The sequence below is a fragment of the Parasteatoda tepidariorum genome, chromosome 1, assembly GCF_982258835.1.
Source record: "Parasteatoda tepidariorum strain Cologne lab strain chromosome 1, Ptep-v5.0, whole genome shotgun sequence".
Lineage (NCBI taxonomy): Eukaryota > Metazoa > Arthropoda > Arachnida > Araneae > Theridiidae > Parasteatoda > Parasteatoda tepidariorum.
The window spans coordinates 32,599,208-32,623,237 of NC_141755.1; the positions used below are offsets into that span (position 1 = coordinate 32,599,208).

The 24,030-nt window shown below is 28.5% G+C and overlaps 2 protein-coding genes across 4 annotated transcripts in view; one reads left to right on the forward strand and one right to left on the reverse strand.

The window, feature by feature from the left end:
• Positions 1-9,241, reverse strand: part of LOC107439649 (uncharacterized) — a 51,465-nt gene extending 42,224 nt beyond the window's left edge. For both annotated transcript variants that reach the window (XM_087161388.1, XM_087161383.1), the window contains exon 1: positions 8,896-9,241. In XM_087161388.1, coding sequence (XP_087017514.1) covers positions 8,896-9,043 — 148 coding nt within the window. In that variant the 5' untranslated portion in view covers positions 9,044-9,241. The remainder of the gene's footprint in view (positions 1-8,895) is intronic.
• Positions 9,242-9,374: 133 nt separating this feature from the next.
• Positions 9,375-23,622, forward strand: LOC107439650 (uncharacterized). Of its 2 annotated transcripts, none has more exons than XM_016052319.5 (7): positions 9,375-9,616; positions 12,213-12,279; positions 15,330-15,409; positions 17,797-18,086; positions 18,202-18,342; positions 20,764-20,818; positions 22,799-23,622. In XM_016052319.5, exons 1-7 carry the CDS (start codon positions 9,614-9,616, stop codon positions 22,946-22,948), a joined length of 786 nt encoding a protein of 261 aa, XP_015907805.3. In that variant the 5' UTR covers positions 9,375-9,613; the 3' UTR covers positions 22,949-23,622. The 2 variants fall into 2 exon arrangements, with proteins under 2 accessions (XP_015907805.3, XP_015907806.3); XM_016052320.5 differs by having other exon boundaries at positions 9,383-9,616; positions 18,205-18,342.
• The last annotated feature ends 408 nt before the right edge of the window (positions 23,623-24,030 follow it).

A 24,030-nucleotide genomic window follows, 5' to 3' on the forward strand; every position in this document is an offset into this window, starting at 1 on the left:
TTATCACCATTATTATTAATAACAATAAAAATAGATTTTATCTCATACAAAATTCTTAATAACTAAGTTTCAGTAAAATATTTCTTTTTTAATTATATAAAGAAATATTAAACTGTCTATTGTTCGAATAAGGAAAACACGCAGGAATGAAAGAAGAAAAAAAAAAGGGGGGGGGGGATTTCAAGTTAAAAAAATAAATAAATGGAAATGAAATTACATAAACCCAAAGTAATGAAACAAACGTATGCGTGAAAAACAGAAAGAAAGAACAATGGGAATAGGTTTAATATCCATAAATTCTTATTTCGCGAAATTCTTGCCTGGTCTAAGTATTGATAAATCGTAAAATAATTATCTCCATTACATTAAAAAATCTAAAGTAACAAATTAACATAATAGTGAGCCTGTACGGTCGTTGAGGAAAATATTTCTTAGTGGTAGTGTGCATATATATATACATATACAATCGAATACACTTATAACGAACCCTATTTTAACAAGAACTCGGTTTTAATGAACAAATCGAAAATACTTGGTTGATGTAATGTTAAGTCTACTGGAGCAGAGCTCGCTTTTTAATGAGCAATATTTTTGTGATTTATAATATTTCTGTGTTTTTCTACCGCTCCATGTTAGATAATCCTACTTGAAAAAAAATTGTTTATTTAATATTCCAAAGACAATTGAAAGTTAGTATGAGTCATAAATCCAGCAAACACATGAAATTTTTACGAAAGCAGGGTTGTCGATCTTTTCCGGGCCTTGAGTCATATTCGAAGAAAAACAAATCTTATACAACAGAGACAATAAGACAGTTCACAGTACTGTACAGAAATAAATAAAGTAAATATTCTATTTATAACTTAGTAAGTATGTATAAGATTTTGCAATTCATTTTTGTATTTTTCTAATTTTAGAGGTTTATGTTTATCATAAGATTTATTTAATTTTAAGATACAAAATGCGACTTTAAGGAATAAAAGCACCGCCTTCATAGAAAAAAAAAATTATTTTAACTGGATGATACATTGAATAAAGAAAGAGATATCCCAGTATGAGAAAAATAAGTGCACTCTTGTCTGTCACAAATGGTTAACAAATTATGAATGGTTAGAGTTTGATGCAAGAAAAAACGAAGTATATTGCATCATTATTATTTAATGTTGATTATTTTTCCGAATTTTATTTGAATAATAGCAGCAATTTTGAGCATTTTTTTTCAAGACCAATTTAGTATTTATAATTGATCAAGTTTATTTCAAAATAAACTAATAAATAAGTTATTATCAACCATGGAATTAATTTTAAGTAAGGTCTATTTAACGTAATATTTCGAGTGGATCAGTGATATTATTTATGGACCAGTACATAATGATGCTTATTGGTTAACTGATGCTTATTAATTTAGTTAAAAACAGTTTACATTAGATTTCTTAATTAGCATGCCATTTACTTGAGCGTTCAAAATTTTCTAATACATTTCAGTAAATAAATTTAAGTTTAATTTTATCTTACTATTTGTTGCATCATGATTGTAAGTAAAACTCAATCACCCTTAGCAGAGCAAGTAATCTTGAACTTGATTGCAGTTACCGAAGGACTGTCCTTTCATTTATTTACATATACGGTTTTGTGTGCTTATTACAACAAAGTATGTTTTAAAAAAATAAAACAATACGAGACACTTAGAGGCGATTTAGAGAAAGGCAGCAAAATATTACCTTCAGAATTAACAAGACCGTATGGCACACATTCTTGACTACTAACTCAACAGTTTCTAGTTTCAGGGATGAGAGTGGTCAGAAAGTAAAAAGAGGAAATCCAAGAATCTCTCTCTCTCTATATATATATATATATAGATATATATATGCAGAAGCTATGGTATCCAAAAATTTGACCCAAAAAAAGTGCTATTTTTAAACCATGTGATTATAAATCCCGAAGACTAATTTTGAAATTGTACGAATATGAATCCCGATATGTGGCTTTTAAATCACATGAATACGAAACTCTATATCGAATTTAAAAAAATGAGAAAATACATATCATGATGCGTAATTTTTAGATCGCGTAAATACGAATCCCAATGTCTAATTTTAAAATCACATATAAATACGAAAAATGATGTTTGATATTACAACCGCAAAAACGAATCACGACATTGGATTTTAAGATCGCGGGAATACGAATCGCTAGATAGGTTTTTAAAAGCATGTAAATAAAAATCGCGAAATTGAGTTTTTAAATCTCGTAAATAAGAATCGCAATGTACGATTTTCATATCGCGTGAATAAGAATCGCAACGCGCAACTTTGAAATCAGGTAAATACGAAAATCGATGCTTGATAATAAAATTGCGATTTTAAAAAAAGCATAAATACAAATCGCGTCATTGGATTTTTAAATCTTGTCAATAAGAAATTCGAGAGACAAAAGCGAAAATCCTCTGAAAAATCTTATCCCTGTAGTTTCTACTCTCCTGTATTCAAAGTGGCACAAGCCAGGACGATATATTCCATATGAATCGGAGTGATCCCTCGACACGCCAGGCTGATAAAGGTTGACAGATTTCTGAATATAGAATCTATCTATCTTTCTTTTTGCTATCGTGATATTATAACTCTTAACGGTCCGGAAGTATTTCAAGTTTGCATACCATCTGGTACAAGTATTATGATTAATTATAATCACATAATTAATTGCAATCAAATTAATTATAAATATGGCAACAATAAGTGTGATTAAAATATTAAAATAATTTTTGTCATTATATGAGCGGTGTTTGACCCATGCCGCTTTTATGGCGGTATTGATGCGTTAAGGGTTAATAAGATATCGCATTGCAGCGCACGGACGAATAAAAATCTTTTCGTAAGGGCTTGACCTCATAACGGGATTCGAAACTGCTAACTCAAGCCACTTTTCGGTGTGTCTGACGGGCGATACCGCTTGGTCACGGAAGAAGCCCATAGTCACGCCCAAAACGAAGAGGTCTGCCTTATCTTCATATTTTTCAAAATTTAAAGCGGTTGATAGAAAACCATTTGATTTAAGAGATTAATTCTAGTGGCTCATACTTTTTGTCAAAAATAAAGATCATAGTTTTTATAACCTCTAAACCCAAAATGGTTAATCAACCTTTTAAAACAGGTTGAAACAGAAAAACAAATTAATAACGCAATGTCTAATTTAAAAAGAAAAAAGATGCGCGATTTTTTACTAGAATGAATTCAATCGAAACCTATTACATATTTTGCTCTTAGACAGTCACGCGAGAAACTTCCTTTTCAAAAGTTAACTTCAAATAACACTTCGGCACATCAAGGTCATAAGTTTCTACCAAATTATTATTCAATTTACGCATTTAATTCAATTCAATGAATTTCTTCCTTAACTAGCCTACACACCTGAATAAAAAAACATTTATTAGCCATATTGTGACATCAAGCTGGAAGCATAAGTCATCAATCATCTCACAATCAATTTTTTACACACTGCTGACTGCAATTTGAGATAAGACTGATTGAACTAATACAATGATAATGAGGTATCCTTAAAATTCCAAATTCGCGTGTCAACATTATCCTGGACAATCCTCCCTTCTCAAACGCAATTTAGAAATGCAACAGATTCCTGAAAATTATTCATTATTTCTAAAATTTATAGGGAGCCTTGGTGGCTAAGGGTACAAAGCGCTCGCGCCTCCCAATGAGGTGAACCGGGTTCGAATCCCAGCGATGGTTGGTTGATACGATTTCCGCACTCGGCTCGTACCACAGTGTTGGTCGTCAGTAGTAGACGGATTATGGGTTACAGTCCCCTTACCGTCAGGCTAACCGTGGGAGGCTTTCCTTTCCATGTAACGCAAATGCGGGTTAGTTTCATCAAAAAGTCTGGAAATGTCTCCCAATACTTGATCTAGGAGTTTTCTTGTCTTTTGGAATGGGTACAAAATTACAAGGTTATGGAATTGAGCCTTTGAAGTCGTAAACTCATAATTGGGTCGGTTGTTCAACTACTGTTATAAAATAAAATAACAATTTATAGGAGACAATCTTTCGTCAACTGAATAACATGACACATAATCACCTTAATGTTTTAAGAAGCGGGGAGGAAATGTCACTAAACTGATGATTATTAAAAAAGTAATAACTTTTAAAATATTTAAACTATTTGTCTGTTCTAAAGCCCAGATAATTTTTCTCGACTTGAAAAGTTACGTCACATATAGCTTAAAATTTAGCTTTGATTCAAGAGTAAAGCACCTAAACTGTGGCTAAACCCTTAGTGAAAGAGCTTCGAAAAACCAAGTTAAAAGATGCGTTTTTTTAAATTCAAAATTGAACCCACTTTCCGAATATATAAGAAAAATAAACATCAAAAAGTGCTTGAAATTTTAAAAGTTAAAATCTAAAATAAACCCAGTGGCGCAACAGCCCATAGAGGGCCAAGTCCTACTGTCATACCTGCCAACTTTCACTCTTTCTGAGAATGAATTTTCCAAGTGGTAGTAAAACAATTACCGAAAAACAACCTTACTCATAAATATATTTATATTTTGACTAGGTTAAAATTCGCTATCGTGAAGACTAGTATGCTTTGATATATTTGTAGTAATTATTTAAACATAGTGGTGGTCAAACTCATTTATAATTATTATTATAATTCAAAAATTTTAATGAGATGAGTTTCGGTACCACTTTAAATACAAAATTAAAATCTGTTGGAATCCGGAAGAGTTGGCAGGTATGTACTGTGCCTATCTCAGTTTTCTTGGTTTTGGGCTCTGGGGAGCAGGAGCAGATGTTCGGGTAAGGTGGTCAGCCGAACATGGAATCTCCAGAGTTTAGTTCATAAGCATGCTTGGAACTCATTTATCGACCCGCTGAAGGGATGAAAGACTGAGACAACCTTGCCCGGCCCGAAAATCGAACCCAGGACCGGTGGCACGGGAGAGTAAAGCGCTACCACTCAGCCACCGGGTGTCTTTAGTAAAAATCACACAATTATATCATTAATTTACAATTTTTTTCTTTTGTCAAATAAATTATCAAACGGTCGTCAGCTGGGATTAAAAACTCCGACCTCTCTGGTAGAAGGTAGACAGCTTAACCTTTACACCAAGAAGCATGCGCTAGAAAGCATTGCAAGATTTTGATTAACAATGATTTGATTAATCCTAAAATAAAAAATAGATCACTGCAAAAGATAAAAAGGGTTATCGAAATTTTGACGAATCAACTCAACAAAAGTAAAATTTTCAAGAAGGAAAAAAAATCACTAGATCGGATGTCCCATTAGATACGCCGTACGTACCAAAATTCAAGGTTTCAAATCATAAACTCAAGGTTTATCTACGAAAATAGGGTACTTTAACGCTTGATTCGAAATTCGCGTGCCGTAATAATACCAGTATTTAAAAAAAAAATCATGAATATCAATAGTAATAACTAAGCAATGAAAGACATTGGGATTTCAAGAAGTGAAAATTTATAGTAATAACTGGCAAAAAAAAATTAAAAAATTATTAAAACATTACTATGTTTACGATGGAATTAGCGCTAGTTGTGAGCAATAAAATGAAGACTCAATTGCCTGATATAAAATTTTCATTTGCGTAATAACATTTTAAAAATATTGAATCCATTTTACTCCAACCATATAAAAAAAAAAAGAGACAAATATACCACTTTGATTTATTAATTCTTTTGCTATAAATCTGAATTTGTAACACAAGTGTTTTTTCAGTGGAGCCATCTATATCCAAGAATACGACTTCAGCCATACACACATCACAGCCCGTTTTACAGGGAAGACCTAATCCTACTGAGGGATGGCTTTTTGTCGGCAGAAACTGGTTTCTGCCATGCCAGTGGCAGAAACTGGTTATAACCAGTAAAAACCGGCAGAAACTAAAAAAACTTCTATATTAGTTCTTGTTGTTAATTTACGTCACACTAGAGCTGCACAATGGGCTATTGGCGACGGTCTGGGAAACATCCCGGAGGATGATCCGAAGACATGCCATCACAATTTTGATCCTCTGCGGGGGGGGGGGGATGGCACCCCCGCTTCGGTAGTCCGACGACCTGCGCGCGAAGTCGAGCACTTTACGGTAGCACAGTTTAACGAGGACCAATACCGCACACCCTCGGTCCCTACGCAGACTGATCCAAGTGGTCACCCACCCGCACACTGTCTATATTAGTTCTAGTAATTGCTTAATGACATTTTGCTTAAGTAAACTGAAAAATTTAACTCCCTGTAACTGTAACAAACTTTTTAATTCATTGTTTGTAAATATATATTATTTTGTTTAGATTAAATTTAAAGAGTGCAGTATAACAAATATTTATATAAAATAAAGAATAAAATAATGTAATAATAAATATAAATACTAGATTTTAGTTTATTACATGAAACTCTGAAATTCAGTAATTATTATCATTTAACACTTAACGTAACTGAATAGAGCTATTTTCAAATAGTTTTTTTCTTTTCAAGACATAATTTGCATGACAACAATCCAATTATTATAACAGTAACACTTTTAATCTTTGCTGCATGTAAGAGGCGATATAATTGGTTAGATTCACTGATTCATGATCAATTAACTGATTCATTTCTATGAATTATCCATTGTATGCCAATCTCACTACTTACTTTTATGTCATTTTCTGAATTTCTGCCACAAATGTGTAGAAAAGGGTTTCTGCCAGTGGTTTTAACCACCTCGGCAGAAGCTTGCCAACCTTGATCCTACTCCATTCATTCACCCACAGATCGATGTTTTGACCTGCACCAGAGAATGATCAATCTCTAATTCAGTACCCACAGAGGTATTGATTTGTTACGGGAACTAGGATTTTGTGAATGTAATTGTACATCAGTAAATGTTGACTTTATAAAAAGTCAGATACTTTTTAAACACACCTAATAATGTAATAAAAAAAAATCCAAGGATATCATAGACGAAGATATAGGACAAGATTTAGATAATTATATAAATGTCATTCGCAGTATTTTTTTTACATGCTTCTAAATATCCAAATGCTCAAGAAAAAAAAGGGTTAACAAACCTCAAGTGGGATAAATTGATACGTTTGGCATTCTTAGATTATGTTGATTACTGCTATTAATGAACAACACAAGTATAAATATTAATCTTTTGGTGTTTTGACCAGGAAGCTAATCACTAGGCAGGGGTCACTATTTTAAGGAAGCCCTTAGTACAAAATTTACTATAGCACCTCATAGTCTCCAAGGAATTTAATTTCTGTTAGTTAGTATAATCAAACAGTTAAAAAAAATATGATAAAGAAAATATTAACTAAGAAATGTGAAAACACATACATATAACAAACTAACTATTAGTTTTAAATTAAAGAGTGCGATTACAGGCTTTCAAATCATAAACGAATATCTCAACTGTAATTGTAATTCTATATTTTCGAACAGATCTTTTTTCAGTCATTTTTCTCACAAAAAGCACTTTTATTTTATTGACCTAGTATATATATATGTTTGTATATTATAGCTAAATACATTATCAAATTAAGGTTAATAACAAAATCATTGCAGGTTATTTTAAGGTGAAGAAAATGTGTAAATAATTAAAAAATTATAAATCTTAGGTTGCCTATATGTCAGAGATAGTTCTGCAATTAAAATCAGTAAATCTGTTATACTTCAAAACTTTAAAAATTTGCCAACCTAAATCTATAGTGTACAAAAAAAAAAATTTTTTTTTTTCAGCTGAAAAATAAGTTTTTCACTATAAATTAATTTCACTTTTTATATCCATTGCATATTCTTATTTTTATGTATTTTCTTTTACCTAGCATGCTTTAAAAAAAAAATTAATACAAGATCAATTTAATATTAACACTAAAGGCATAAACAATACACTAGAATCCAAGAGGCTCCCTCACAAAATGAGTACAAGAATAGTTTTTTCATACTTTTATAACTTTTACCATAAAATAAAGAACAACAAGCCCTCAATGTAATGTGATATACTCAATATGGAATTTAAGCCATTACTTAGTATTAATATTGCAATCAGAAATTTTATGTTTTAAATAAACTAATTAACATTACCAAGTTTAAAAATTAGAAAAATGCACTCATGTGAACCTTGTTTTTCTTAAGGAATTTTTTTTCGAAGTATGTAAATAATGACATACTTTACATTAATTTATGATTTTATCAAAATATTCAAAAGGATTCATTTTATTTGCCTCATATCAATTTAAAGAAGCTCTCATTTGATTAACAAGATCCAATCACACATATTAAATTCATTTTACTACTTAATATAATAAGTAATGCATGCATGCAAATACTTTACAATAAATTACTTCATATGATTATAACTATTTACTTATTACTATACCATAAATTAATAACTTTATAGACATTATGTTTTAATGCAATTAAAAAATGTTTAATATTGTGAAAATATGACAGAATTGTCAACACAACTTGGAATGAGAAAAAAACTTTAAAAAAAGATGAATTTTCTTAAATTAATAAAGAGTAGTCAGGAAAAAATAATACAATAAATATAACAAACACCAAAGATGTCATTGTTAAACAATAAGATTCATAACAATAAATTTTTTTTATAGAGCAATTAGAAATAATATATCCTGCAATTTTTAAGGCTTTTATAATTTACCAAGTAAAATTTTAATAGCTAAGGTACATTATAATATTTAGGTAATCTTTATGCTTAGTTATAACAATGTAGAGTTTAATTCCATAACGTTCCCGACTCATTTAGAATTTTATTTGATAAAAATATGAATGGTAAACATAACAGGGTTGACGTAAGTTACCAATTACAAGGAGTATCAATTACAGAATAATCATTAGTAATTGGCTATGACGTACCATTGTGTTCTGTAAATATGTTTGCAGCTCCAGAGGATATCCTAGAATCTTTAGATTTTGATTTATGTTTTGAAGGTTTACCTCCATGGCTCCCACTTCCTACAGAGGAGCTGCTTCCTCTATTTTCTTTACCCTGTTGGGCACCCATGGCCAAGGGAAGAAGGTCTATCCAGGTTTTAATCTAACCATTAACGCAGTAATTTGAGACTCATATAATAATAAATATCATGATGAGCCTCAAATACTCATAAATTAGCTTCAATCACTCGATACTCAATCATAACATTGAAAGTAAACAGCCATCTTCATTACTCCTTCTCTTCCGGCTTTCGTAAATGAGATTTTTCTAGTCTCGAAACCAGATGGAAACTGTCCTCAAATTTGAGGACACTTAGTTTTCATTCCGGAATTATATTTGCTCAAATGGCAATGCTCAGTCACTGCACTACGAAAATCGTAGCAATCGGTTTATTCAGTTTTCATTCTGTTAATCTATAAAAACCAATGCGATTTGCGTCTTTCGAATTTATCCACTGTAGTCAGTTCATCCAAAATAAGAATTGGAACCTGTCGGAGTTTTATTTTCTTTCGAAGTCATTAATGTTTTTCTTTGTTTATAAAAGTTGCCGATTAAAGTTGAAATCGCTCAGGTTATTTCATAATATTTGCGAATTAGTGTTCAATAGTGAGCTCTTAAAACTTATACCCCAATTAAATAATGGTAAATGTTGCTTAAAATTTTTTTATGTAGTACAGTGTAAAAACAAAAACGAGATATCATGAAATATCTTTAGAAATTCGATTAAATCAGACGACCTAATAATGCATAAAGTGATTTTCTAAATAATATCTATATATTTTGGAAAATAGTGTTCTGTGTTATAAATTTGTTAAAAATTCCATCGACAGGATAATTTTAATTATACTTTTTTTGGAATGTTTGTTTTTGTGTGGCTTAAATAATCGTAATAAAATTTAAATAAGTCGATTATAAAATATAAAGCTTCTAATTTATGTCAGAAAAAATATTTTATTAATTATATATGTTTAAAGCAGTTTATCCTTCCACCTTTACTAGGTCGGTATTTGTTTTACCTGAACTCTAAATTCCTACTATTCGTCCAGCCATAAAACATGAATAATTTTTATGGTCACCATTCGACAAAATTGCACATTCATCTAGGAGATATTTCCGTAACGTGATCTGTCGCGGCAAGTACAGACGCCAAACAGATGTTAAACTTGCAAATTTTGAAAAAGAAAATGTAGTTGATTGCCCAGGTTTAGCTACGAGTTATACCTTTCGAGTTGATCCCTTTCTGTGATGTTTTTTTAGTTTCAAACAGGTTGCTGCCTGGAAGTTGCCAAGACTTAGTGGTTATTTAGCCACAGATCATGATACGGAAATATCCCCCTAATCTAAATTTAAGGCTAATTCCTGTATTGTGATCTGTGGCAGAATAATCTCCAATACAACTTCAGGGTCAACTAAACTAATTGTCAATACAACTATGCTAATTGACAACTACTGGGCAGTTTCTCATAAGAAACTAAAAAAAAAAAAAATCATCGAAAAGGACCAACTTGCAAAGTATAATGTGTAGCCAAACATCTACATGTTATTTTTAAAAAAATTTGCAAGTTTGAAATCTATTTCGCACCTTGGCAATTGTAGTAGGTGCGACAGGTCATGATGCGGAAATATCCCATAAATTTAAATCATGTTTGTTAAGAATTGTTCTCATACATTAAATTCATGATTGTATTACATTTATATTTACCTTGAGTGATCTTCGGACGACTTCAAAAAGGCAGCCTTGAACATGTTACATATTCATTCTGCAAATTTTATACGATAATAAAATTATCAAAGTTACACTTATTTTTGAGTTTAACCCAAGGTTGAGTTTTTGATGTCAAAAACGTGGGGCAAGTTTTATTTTTGGTATTGGGGGGAATTTTATTGGATAGAGTCAGGTGGGGGAAAAGTGAGTATTTTGTTAAAAAACATATATTTTCTTCTTCTAAGTTGATAATTTATTTAATATTTTTAGAGGCATTTACTGGGATTGTGGCAAGCATTTTTATTTCAGTATTAGAAACTGATGAAAAAAATTAACTAACTATTTGTTTATGATCAACTTATAAAATGTGTTAATTTAAGCTGTTGATGAACCTACTTCTAATATCATTACAAACTATCAAAAACTATTCATTTTAGTTCAAACTAGTAGAGAGATGTCTAAAGAAAAAAATTTATATAGAAATTTAAGAATAAATTTCAAAATTCTATTTATTATGAGTTGTTTTATGAGGTGGGGTAAAGTAGGTATCTATGGTTAGGCTTAGTTAATGTTGTGTGATAGGAATATTATTTTTGCTTCTGTGTTAGCTATTGTATCTAATGCTATATTTTAAAATTAAATAGCTAAAAAATAATTTGCTTGTTTGGTTGTGGCCCTACATAGTAAATTTTAATGCTGAAAGCAAAATTTCTCTTAAATTCAATTTTTTAACGAGAAGAATATTAGGGGGAATAACAATGTAGCAGACAATTATACAATTAAAAAATATTATATAAATAGCATAATGGTATAACTTAATGAGCATATTTAAAGATATAGATGAGTTTTCATCACGCGCGTTTCTGCTTTCATGTGGCAATTCTTTAATGGAAAACAAAATAATTTCCTTAAAAAAAATTCAATTCAATCTAAATACATGTCTGCTTTAAATAGTAAAAACGCTTTAAATTAATACTATACATAATAATTTTTACACTCTCATTTATATTTCAAATAAACCAAGAACTATTATACTTCCCTTGCTTAATAGTTAATGGAATAAGCATTAGGGCATAGAGTTATATACGATTAAGTTTATTATTTATGTAATGCAGAAAAAAAACTGCTTCAAATATCATAATTATAAATCAGATTAAGAAAACAAGCTCATTAGTACTTGAAGTTTCATCTTTGTTCCATATATACCAGTTGAAGGTCTTCGGACAATATAGTAATATGCCACATTTTTAAATTGTTCAGGAGAGCATTTTTAAAAACATTTTTGATAAAGAAAATTTTTTTAAAGAAAAACATCGCAATTCTCATGTAAGCAATAAGATGTTATTGTGTTTTATCAGTTATTTAATAGAAAGATCCCAAACTTGTAAAGTACCTATCTGAAAATAATACAAAGAAAAGGTTTGGTCTAAATATACTTTAACCTTTGAAAATAGAGTGGCCAAGCCTTACAATTAGTATACACAGATAATTAATCTCCTTTTAACTATAATAATTTTTAACAACTCTTTATAGGAAGATCAAGAGGATGTCACTGTAATAAATTCCAGTTTACCTGAAGATTCATTTGAAATCAGAAGTCGTATGCACTTTTTTCAATTATAAGTTATTTTTCAATTTATGCTATGTTTTCCCTTATACAACTTACTAAATTCATAAAAATTTAGTTCATATTTAATAAAATATGAATTATATTGTATGTATTTTACCTGTAAATAACGATGTCATTCAAAATAAAATAAAAAATAAATAATACTTTTAAGAATATTATAAGTGATACCTGTTTTACTAATGGCTTAAGAAAGCAATGAATGTCTGCCCTCTGTACTTTGTTTTAGCCACCCATTTTATTGTAGAACTTTTACATTTGTGTGTTAATTGTTGTTAATTTAACGCTATAAGTGTTATCTTTAAAAAATAAAACCAAGAAAACTACAAGAAACCACAAAATTGCGCATGTCAAACAATAGAGACAAATCAAGAATATCATACCAATGATTTCTATCCAAATATTAATTTGAAAGAGAGAGAGAGAAATAAATAATAACAAAAAATACTCATTTGAAATATATTAGAATCAAGTAAAAATAAATAATTTAATAAAATCTTATATCTCATAGCAAGTTTGATTCATTTCTTTTGTTTCGGGTTTGTTTTCTATTAAAACAAAGTCAGTTGTTTGAAATCATAGCTCAGGCAACGATGACTTTTAAGTTGGAAATCGATAAAAAATAGTTTATGTGTTGCTTACTTTTTTTTTTAAAAAAATATTCATATTGTATTCTTTTTTAAATAATTTTATTTACCTTTCTTTAATTTTCTTTTCTTTTATATCTTACTTTTAGTATTTTAATTTTATGTTTTTAGTTTTTCAAGCAATTTCATTTTAAAAGATTTTAATATTTATTCTAGCTATGTTGTAAAGTTATTCCTTCTCTTTCTCTTTTTTTTTAAAATTTTTTTTTTATTAGCCCATTTAATTTACTTACCATTCATATTGTATGTGTTAGTTTCTTTACAGACTTTTTTAGTGGATTAAACCTGTCTATGATATAAAATATGCAGTTAAAATTAAACAAATAATATCTAGTTAATAAGGTTTCAATTAATTTAAAATCTAAGAATTTTTTCTATTTTTGGGTTGACAATCATGGTATAGAACTTTTAGTTGATATAGAATGTATTATGTTTAATTTTGTATGATTAAGTTATAGAAAAGAGTTTGTTACATTTTATTTGACCCAGGAAAGTTCTATTGTTCTCTAATTTTTAGATGTTAAGAATATTTGCATTACTTGGAGGCTCCACACCCTGTTTACTCCTCTCATAATTTTTTTTAAATAAAAATTTAATATTTTTGAAAATTATCATTTGTTTATGAAATATATAGTTTTATGAAAAAATATTTTGTTAATATATTCTTCAAAAAGAAATAAATCAATACCCCGTTTTAAAAAATAATAAACTGTAGATACAGGTTGTGTGACATGATAAGGATAAATTGATGGAAATTGTTAATTATATAAAACAATAAGTTTAGATCATTATAACATTATAAATTTGCAATGGCTTTTGTCTCTCTCGAATCTTTTTTCATATTTTTATAAAATTTCAAAATGAATATTAAGATATATATTTGGCACCACCTAATCACTCTCTCATAAGAGTTATTACATTATATATGTAGGAGTTTGTGGAGTAAGGGAGGAAATAAAGACAATAGTTTAATAATGAAACTTAGCATTTAATTAAAAAAAAGGAAATAAGTTTAACAGCGATATCATGACCGGTGAGAGCTGCCTACACGCAGGGTTGCCGGATCAAAAAAGAATGCTAAATCAGATTGTTCTATGGAAAAGAGTAAGAGTTATTAATTTATTCGGGACCTTTCCCGTCTGGACTCAATGGCACCTTGGATACCGGAGCTTTCTCTTCTGGAGAGGCTGGCACCTTTCAACGAGGAAGTAGATGATGCAATTCGCCTAACTGTTACATTCCACTACATATATAAGATATTTTTTTCTTTTATTCCTTTTTTTTTTGTTGTTACTTTTGATATTAAGTCAAGCATAAACTTTTTAAATGAGGATTTCAAGAGAATTATATTTTTCATACCAACAATGGATAAATAATAATTTTTTTAAGCAAAAAAGTGAAGAAAAAAAATTTGTGAATAAAGCAATTAAAATTGCAGTAGCTTTTGAACAAATTAAAGTTTAGTAAAAAGGGCCCTTTTAGCATGTTAGAGTTCTTAACAAAAAATTTAAGTTCTTAATTGAAAATGGCCCTTTCAGCATGTCAAATTTCAAGTTGTTGCATTTCAGTTGATTGATTTATATGGAATATGACAAAATACAACTTTAAGAGTTCATAATTTTTGAACTAATAATTAAATCTTAATTATTATTATTTTTATTTCATTATATTCCTAGTACATTTATTTACTTACTTTTGTAGTTTCAATAATTTTTAGGTAAAATGTTACATGAAGCAAAAAGGAAGTACTTAAAATTGCCATAACTTTCAAACAAATTAGAATTCTGGAAAAGACTTGTGTTAAGTTCGCATCACAAAAGTGGTCCTCTCAATGCATCACATTTTGACTCTTTAGTATCATTTCACCTGTCACTTTTGAATCATGAAAGTTGTCATACATTTAAAGACTATGAATGACTGAATATATGACAGAATTCTGATGTAGGCAAGTGCTTGCTTGAAGAATGCATCACTAGTCATATATTCAAGGACAATGAATGGCTGAATATATGACAAAATCCTAATGTAGACAAATGTTTGCTTGAAGAATAACACATAACTTGTCAAGAAAATGTATCTACTTGCAACATAAGTATAGTGATAAAAAGAAGTTTTGTTTCTCAAAGAATAACTTTTTTATAAGTAAAGATATTCAAAAACATATATAATTTAAAATGCAAGTGAGAAAAATAGACAAATTTGGAAAAAAAATTACATGAATAAGTTACATTAGGAAAAATATGTGACAGAAATAGACAATGTTACAAAGTGTAATAACAAAAAATTATTAAGAACATAATCAATGATATTTTGATTTGGGGAAAAAAAAATCTGGTTAGCAGTAATATATACTTAAAGTTTTTTCTTCCATTTTAGCTGAAGTTGAACCACTCAATCAAAGTAATTTCAGTGTTACCGAATCGGTCGAAGTTGTTAATACAGAGGACTCAATAATTGTAAGCATCTATCACTCAAATACTGCTGTCATAACTAATTAATAAATTATTAAAATCAAGGCTGATTAAATTTAGACGTGTGTTAGTTTTTTACTGTTTATTTACATATAGACATCAAAGCCTAAAAAGTTGCAGTTATATATTGGTATAAATATTGTTATTCATATGTTATAAATAGCATGTTGTATATAATATTTAATCACCAATTTCTTATACAATTTAACAAGTTCAAAAAAAAATTTCATTTCCTTAATATATACTTTAATAATAACTAGTGTTGAAGGATATCTTAATTTTTAATATTCTGATATATCATAAGAAAATATCAATATTTAAAAATGTACAGAGCATCAAAAAAGGGACCACCCTGAAAATTTTTTCATTTAATGATCATATCTTCACTTTCTAGGACTCAATCACTCGAGGGGTTGACTTTTAATATTTTAAATAAGTGCAGATGATAGTTAAAGTTACGAAATCAGACACAAAAATGTACTTTCTCCTAAAAAACATTACTCTTTTTCGATGAATTCAGATTCCTGACCCCTAAAATATTGGGATATCCACAATCTGGGAAATATGGTCTTAATAGTTTAGTCAGTAGAGCGGTCCGAAATTTGGACCCCTTAATGTTAATTTTCATTTCCTCATATTTCACCATATCTCGAGAACTTTTTAAGCAAATTCAAAAATTTCCTGCACGCAACTTTTAAATTCAATTATCCAAAGATGATTTCATACAAAAAATAAATTTTAGTAAAGATTTATTTTTTATCGTTTTATTTAAATAAAATTCCAAAAAATTTTGAATTATAAGGTATACGATTTTTTGCATCATTTTAAAGTATCTAATTTTGCATGGCAAAATTTGATCAAAATTGGTTGAATAGTTCCTGAGAAATCGAATTTTAAATATGTAAATTTTGTATAATATTCGATTAAATATACAATATTCGATTTCTCAGGAAGTATTCACCCAATTTCAATCAAATTTTGTATTTTGCCATATTAAATTAGATACTTTAAAATGGTGTAGAAAATTTTATACCATATAATTCGAAATTATTTTGACTATTATTAAATAAAATAATAAATATCCACTAAAATTTCTTTCTTTCTGGGAGATACCTTTAGATAAATGAGTTTTGTAATTGTATGCAAAATATTTTCGATAGCTCAGTAAGTTCTCAAGATCTGGCGAAATATGCAAAAAATAAAATTATCATTGAGGGGTCCAAACTTAAGATCGCTCTCCTGACCAAACTATGATTGACAGCTGACTCCTATATTTTGGGGGTCAGAAATCCGAATTTGTCAACAAAAAAAAGGATATGTTTATTTAGAGAAAGTATGTTTTTATGTCTGATTTCATAACTTACAATATATTCTACAATTATTAATTAGCATATTTGAAGTTACCCTGTCGAGCCATTAAGATTGTGTATTAGAACATGAAGATCATTAGATCAAAAGTTATTCAGAATTTTTTTTTTGCTCTTAATCTCAGTATTTTCAATATAACTATATTTTTTTTTAAATAATAATAATTTTTTTTAGTTAATATTTTCTAGACCAAATGAGAAAAAAAATTATTTTTTTTTCTAAAATAATTAATAAATAATTAAAATAATCTGAAATAATTGTGACTGAAATTTGTATATGTAAGAAGCATAATTTGGGATGGAAGATGTTAAATTCATTAGCATATTTTAAGCGTGCATATTCGTTTTTTATATATATATATATAAAACAAATAATTTGTCATTTCTAAAAATTTTATGTTTCTAACCCTGTCTCTTGATTGTCATTTATTGCAATATAAATAAAATGGTTATTATTTTTCTCCATTCATTGAGAAATCTTAAATCCCAAAACAAATATTTAACATTACATTGTCGATAAAATATAGTCTGGATTTTCATTGAAATTAAATTTACCTGAAAAAGTCAGAGAATTTTTTTTTTAGAAATTGAGTGGTGCATAACTGGATTTAATTATAGAGAAATTGCTTTCAGCATTTCAATAATTTTCAGTGCCGTCATTCCCTTACAAAAAAAAAAAAAAAATAGCTATGAAATGTTAAAAGTAAAATTACTAGAAGTACATACTCCTCAAAATCCTGTCCTATTTTATTATTATTGTACTATACAAATTTTATGTCAAAATATACTATAAATTACCTTATTTTTATTGTTTTTTAGACATTTCTGTTCAGAAGTTTGTCTGTTCAAAATTTCCACTTTTATAATTTAGATTTTAAGCTGCTGTAAAAATTGAAAATTTTGTACTGAAAGAAATTTTATTAAAGTATTTGTTTCAATTGTTTACTTATTGTAATTCTAAATGTAATTCTAAATGTAAATTCCTGTTGTAATTCTAAATTTCAGTGTATAGAGGAAGATGAAGGATGGATAGAGCTTCAACCGGACAATGATATTCCTCCTAATCTTTCTTCTTCCAGTCTACCTGTTACTATTCCTTTTACATCAGGTGATATAGAATCTTCATCTATTAACCATTCTAATGATGATGATGATTTTTGTATAGTTTTTGAAAAGAAAGCATCACCGTCAGAAGTGCAAATTTTAGAAAATTACATGAGTCCAAACACAGAGGCTAAGAAAAAACACAGAAAATCTCAGAATCCAAGGCCATCAAATCAAAGTGAATACCCTAAGTGAGTTCTTTAAAATTTATTTAATTTATGTATCCACATTTAAAATTTAATCTCAAACGTGAGAATAAAGAAAATTTCCACTTTCATTTTTCATATGTTTTCAATTATATTTTAGTAGTGTAACAGAATACACAGACCTTTCATTAGATGATTCCGTCTTAATTGTTGAAGGAAACACCTATGTTCCTGTTGCTACACCGCCTGAAAGCCAAAATTATGTTTTGAATAGATTGCAACAAATAGCCTCTGAATCAGCGTAAGTTAATTTTTTAAGTTAAAAAAAATTAAAGTGGATATTCAAATATTGCATAAACATCTAAGAGTGGGTAGATATTATCTTATTTTTGCTCATAAAAAAACTTGAGTTTAAATAAGATACTTTCTTTTAAATTTCAAAAATAATAATTATTATTGAATAAAAAAAATTGCATTTTGGGAAAAAGTATTTTACATAAACATATTCTTAGCTTAATTTTTAATTATTTGTTTTGACGAAGGTGTGTAGATAAATTTATATGCTTATATTATTATCCAAAAAAATAAAAAATTTGCTTATATGATATCTGGATGATCTCTGAATGTTATGTATACAGTACATGCCTCTTATAAATTCATAACTAATGATAATATCTGAGAATTTTTTGCTTAATTTATCTAAAGTAATTTTGGTACTTTTCCATTATACCGGCACAAATCTCGCCAAGCAGACTTTTTGGCGACGGCACTCAGTCGCTGGAACAAATCACACGAAGCAGACTTTATTGGACACAACACACAGCATGCACATAAAAAAACAACATTCAATAAATGGTCCAATTTTCTTTTACTTCATAGGCATAAACATTTTAATATCGCTTAAAATATTTTCAAATGGGTCCTCCGTTTGCCTTCTCCACATAAATTCCGCAAGATAACTTTTGAGGTGATGAAGTGCCGTTCCTCTTTGTTTCTTATTTCTTATTACCCCACAATCACTCTATTTTCTGCTTGTGCGTTCCAGTTTCCGAATCCACTAAGTTGTACTTATGGTTCACTTTGAAATGTTCGAAACTTTCATCTTCTAGCTTACTTGTCAGTATAATTTCCATGAATCAGAATATATTATAGTTTCTTTTTCGATGTTTTCCTTAATTGCCTTCAATAAAGTGTTCAAGGATTGGTTTGGCACCTCCACAAGGAAACATTTGTATGTTTTCCGGCAAACTCCACGGAATATCCATCGTTGTGGTATAATCCGCCCCGCATTGTTTTTTAGAAATCGTAAACAAGCTTTCATCCTCTTAACGATCATGACAGGTTTTCCTATTTTCCGTTGTTCACGTTTAAGTAAAGAATACACACAAACCTCATGCATGAAGTTATTCCAGTCTACAACTGTTCCGTGTCTGATTTCCAACTGCTTTTCACACCATTTAACTTAGCTCCAACAATAAATAAACTCTTCAAAAAGCCCAATTTCGATAACTGAAACCATGTGCCTTTACGGATACTTCTTTTACAGCGGACAAGATGAAAGGTTGCAATGCCATTGAATTTTATCTTCGATATGCAATTACATTTCATGATTCTTATCACAAATTGTGATTTCAGCTAAAATGCCTTTCTCTTGAAAGAATCTGACTGCTTCTTTCTCTGTTTTGATAAATCTCAAATTTTCATTGCTTTTTGCGTTAATTTTTCATATTGAGAAGAAGACGTGACTGATGGAGAGAAAAAATGGCAGCGACTTGCGTTGAAAATGTGAAGGCAAAAGGTTGCCAGAAGCGATATTCCGTTTGACTTAGGTTGCATCATTATTGACGGCTTTATCGCCTGCTCCGGTATAATGGAAAAGTACCGTAATTTCACAGCCTAGGAGATCATTGACATTAAGGCTCCACAGTGTTTCTAGGCCAGCGACTTAAATACTAATGATGTGGTCGGCCACCTTTACTGCCCACATAAGCCACTTTTACTTGCCATACAACATAGTTCCTATCAATTTGAGGGCTCCAAGCTGCCATCAGAATGAAAGTTTAGTCTTTCACATTATCAGCCTAGTGACTTAATCACTGTGCCATTGCAATTGCTCAATTATCCAAACTCTGAGTTAACAGCATTTTAGGACTACACTTAGTAATATTGTTGAAAATTTATTTATATTGTAAAAAGCCATTAAAAATAGGTTCCTTTTAAACTTATTTTGGTTTACTGAAATGTTGGATTATAGAAGTGACATCTACCATCTATTAATTCAAATTATAGCCGTAAGCGAAACTATTTGTCTAACAAGCAATTTATTTTGCATTTTTTAAATCATATTGAAATGGGTAAAAATGCATATGTTTATGTGAGTTTACTTACTTGCATAATTTCAAAATTTACAGCATTCTTTGTTAATGACCCTGTATATTATTACATTGTACTAAATTATTATAAAACATTACCAAAATTTTTTACCATAAGCAAAACAGAAATATCTTCTTGATTTTTTCCTCATTCACTGAGAATATTTAGTTTGTAAAAAGGGTCTAAGTTCCAAAACTTATTTCAAAAACATTTGAGTTCAAAAACTTACATTATTCTTTTGTATTTATATAGTGCTTGTCACAAATCAGTAACTCTTATTAGTGATAAAAACAAATGAATTTCTTCATTTACTCATTTAAAGTTGGTTCTAACAAGATTGTGTTTTTAGGGAGAAGAAAAAAAGAAAGATAGAGTGTGGAGTTTGTTTTGATGGTCCTGATGAGGTAACTATTTCAGTTTCTTGTTAGTAGGTTATGTTATACCCCTTGTTTGTAAATAACCTGAGCTGTCTTATTTTTATACTTCAGAAATTAAATTCAATGCAGTTTCTCTAATGCTTTTCAAAACTGTGTACATTAGAATGTAATTCATATGTTAAGTGAAAATACAACTTATGGAAATGTTTAAGATTGCTTATCCAATTGAGTAGAGACAGGCAAAAAGTAGAGAGCATTTCATATGATTTCATCATATTATGTTTAGATTAATTATTTAATATATTTAAAATCATTTTTCATTTTTAACAGCAAATCAAAGATAATAATTTGCTCCCAAATATTAAATTTAAAGAAAAAAATTGACTTTTTACTTTGGATAGACTTTGTATTTGCAGTTATGATAAATTTTCTTTTTACTCTGCAGAGAAAGGTTTAAAAAAAATGTTAGGTTTATAGTATTATATTTCTCTTAAAATTCTAATATTTTTAAAAAATTTCTGTTATGTTTTGTATAAAATTAAAAACAGTTTAAGACTATTAAGAAAATTAATTCTAGCTAAATTAATTCTATTAATTCTTATTCAAATTAATTCTAATTCTTTATTAATTCTTGCCTACTAAGGCATTTATTAGAAATTTAAATTTTATTTGGTCCTTAGTGAAATACCTGTTCTTTAAGACAGAGATTACTGAACCATTGATGAAAGTGCTGATCTGATATAGGAAGCTATTATTACTCATTATTATCTATTAACTTTATTTTATTTCTTCTTTTAGGTCATTGTTTAACCATAACTTTACCAGTGTCAAACATTGGATAAAATTGTTGCTTACATAAAAAATTAGTCAATTTTTTTGTATATATGGTGAAAGTAAAAATTAAGTAAATGTCATTGATCCAAAGAACTAAGAGATTACTTATCCATTAAACAAAAATTACGGAACATAAATGGTGCTACTGAAAAAACAAGAAACACACCCTTCTGCCTTAAAAATTTGCTTGATTTCAAGCAGACTTGCTAGCATTGGCAAGTGGCATAAGTAATAACAAAATTACGGAAAATGTAATATTCATAATTATAGTGAAGAAATAGACCAAAGCATTAAAAAGAAGTATATCATCCCTCTATATTCAACTTAGTAGTGATTAATTGATTATTACTCATGCTTATAGTCCTGGACTTACAAAGTGCTGTTAATTTATTGCTTGTTTTGAGTTACATGGAGCACCTGAACAATATAGTGTTATAAAAAATGATTTTTTTCATGAACGTTATATACTTCATGAAAATAATGGTCAAAAGATTTTTTTTTAAACACTTTACAGGTAAATTAAAATTAACCAATTTAGACAAAGGTGTAGAAGACCAATATTTTAAACAACTTTAATTTTGTGTAAATTAAACATCAAAGTTTAGTTAATTTAGATCAGCATTTTTTTAATTTACATATGGACAAAAGATAACTAAAAAAAATTTATAGAAGTCTTGTGCAATTTCAATCTTTTATTTATTTAAAAAAAGTAATAAATTTTTTTAAAAAATTATTCCTAGAGAACGATGTCAAATAAAAATGAAAACTCGATGGTTTTTCTTTAAAGTTAAATTGAGCTTTGTACTGTAAATTTTCTCTCTTCCTCTGAAATAAAATTTTTTCAGGATTAGTAGGTTTTTTTTTATTGGGTTCATTTGGCTTTCACTGACCTTAATTGAAAAATCTAAGTGGTTTTTTGATTGGTAACATTTTTGTAAGCCTTGTTTTCTATTTTATACTTCCCTATTTCTTTTATTTTTAAGCATTATCATTAATTAAAACTGTAAAATGATTGTATTTCTGATTATAATTCTTTTTATTCTACTCATACTATATTTTTAAAATATATATTAAAATAGTTTAAATAATGCAAAATAACTACCCTTGATAGCATTTAAGTGTCTGATGTCTATGTTTTATTGCAATAGTTATGCGACTTACCTTTTTTTACAGATTGAAGCAAGTGGCAGGAGTTTAGTCAGCACTAATTGTGGACACATATTTTGTTCCGATTGTATAAAACTAGCTATAAAAAATTGCAAGCAATGCCCCCAATGTAGAAAAAGGCTTACTATGAAGCAGTTCCATGCTCTCTATATATAACATCCTTATTTTTTTGCAATCTTTTGGATTTTCTGTTGTTTTATTTGTATTATAGATGCTAGTAAGTTTACTTACCTTTTGAATTAAAATATTCATATTTACCAAAGTATTGTTTTTAAAAAAATACAAACGCAAAATTCGTACCAAAATCTTAACTTTTTGTCACAAAAATAAGACTTTTTAGAAAATGCTGTACACCTTTTCATTTATTGCTTTTAATTTGAGAAGCATAAAATATTGTAACTTTGTTGATTTCTGATGTTCAGATTACATTCTATTTACATTTTGGGGCAAAATAAAATTATGTTAAGTGTATTAACTTTGAAAGTCAAATGTTTGTATGTTAAAAAACATACATATTTATATTATAAATTTATTTGTATTTTGAAATTGAATATATGATTTTTGCAGAATTAAATGTAAAACCAAAAAAAAAAAGCTATTTTTTTAATAGTTTATTTGGATTTTGAAACGGAATATTGGTGTGAATTACAATATTGTTCTCAAAGAATAAATTGTTAGAATGGAAACAAAAAGTCTGAAAATATGTAGAACTATTTCACTGTCATTTTTTGTTATATAATCAAAATATGTCTTTGTATATTTTTTCTGACCTGTTGTAATATCATCTAAATTTGTATATTAAAAAAATAAAATTTTTGTAATTATTTGTATTATACGATCATTTTTATGTTCTATTTCATTTAGTACAATTTTTCTTTTTCATGACATATTTTAAACTTTTCTAATTGCCTGTTTAATTAGAACATTTATTTAGTTTATGTACCTGTAATAAATTTTACACACTATATTATTGTCCATGTCAGAATTTTTCAGTAATATTAAATGTCCTGAAAAAACTAGAATCATTTCATTTTATTTGAAACATCTTTAAAATTTAAAAACAAAGTGAAATAAGAAAAAACAAAATGCTAAAAATCACTTTGTAAGTTAAAAAAAAAGAAAATCTAAAATGATTTAAAGTCAAATTTTTTGTAAAATTTTTTTTTTACAATTGTATATCTAATTAAAACATTTGCTGATTAGATTTTGATATTTATGCAGATTTTGATATTTGATTA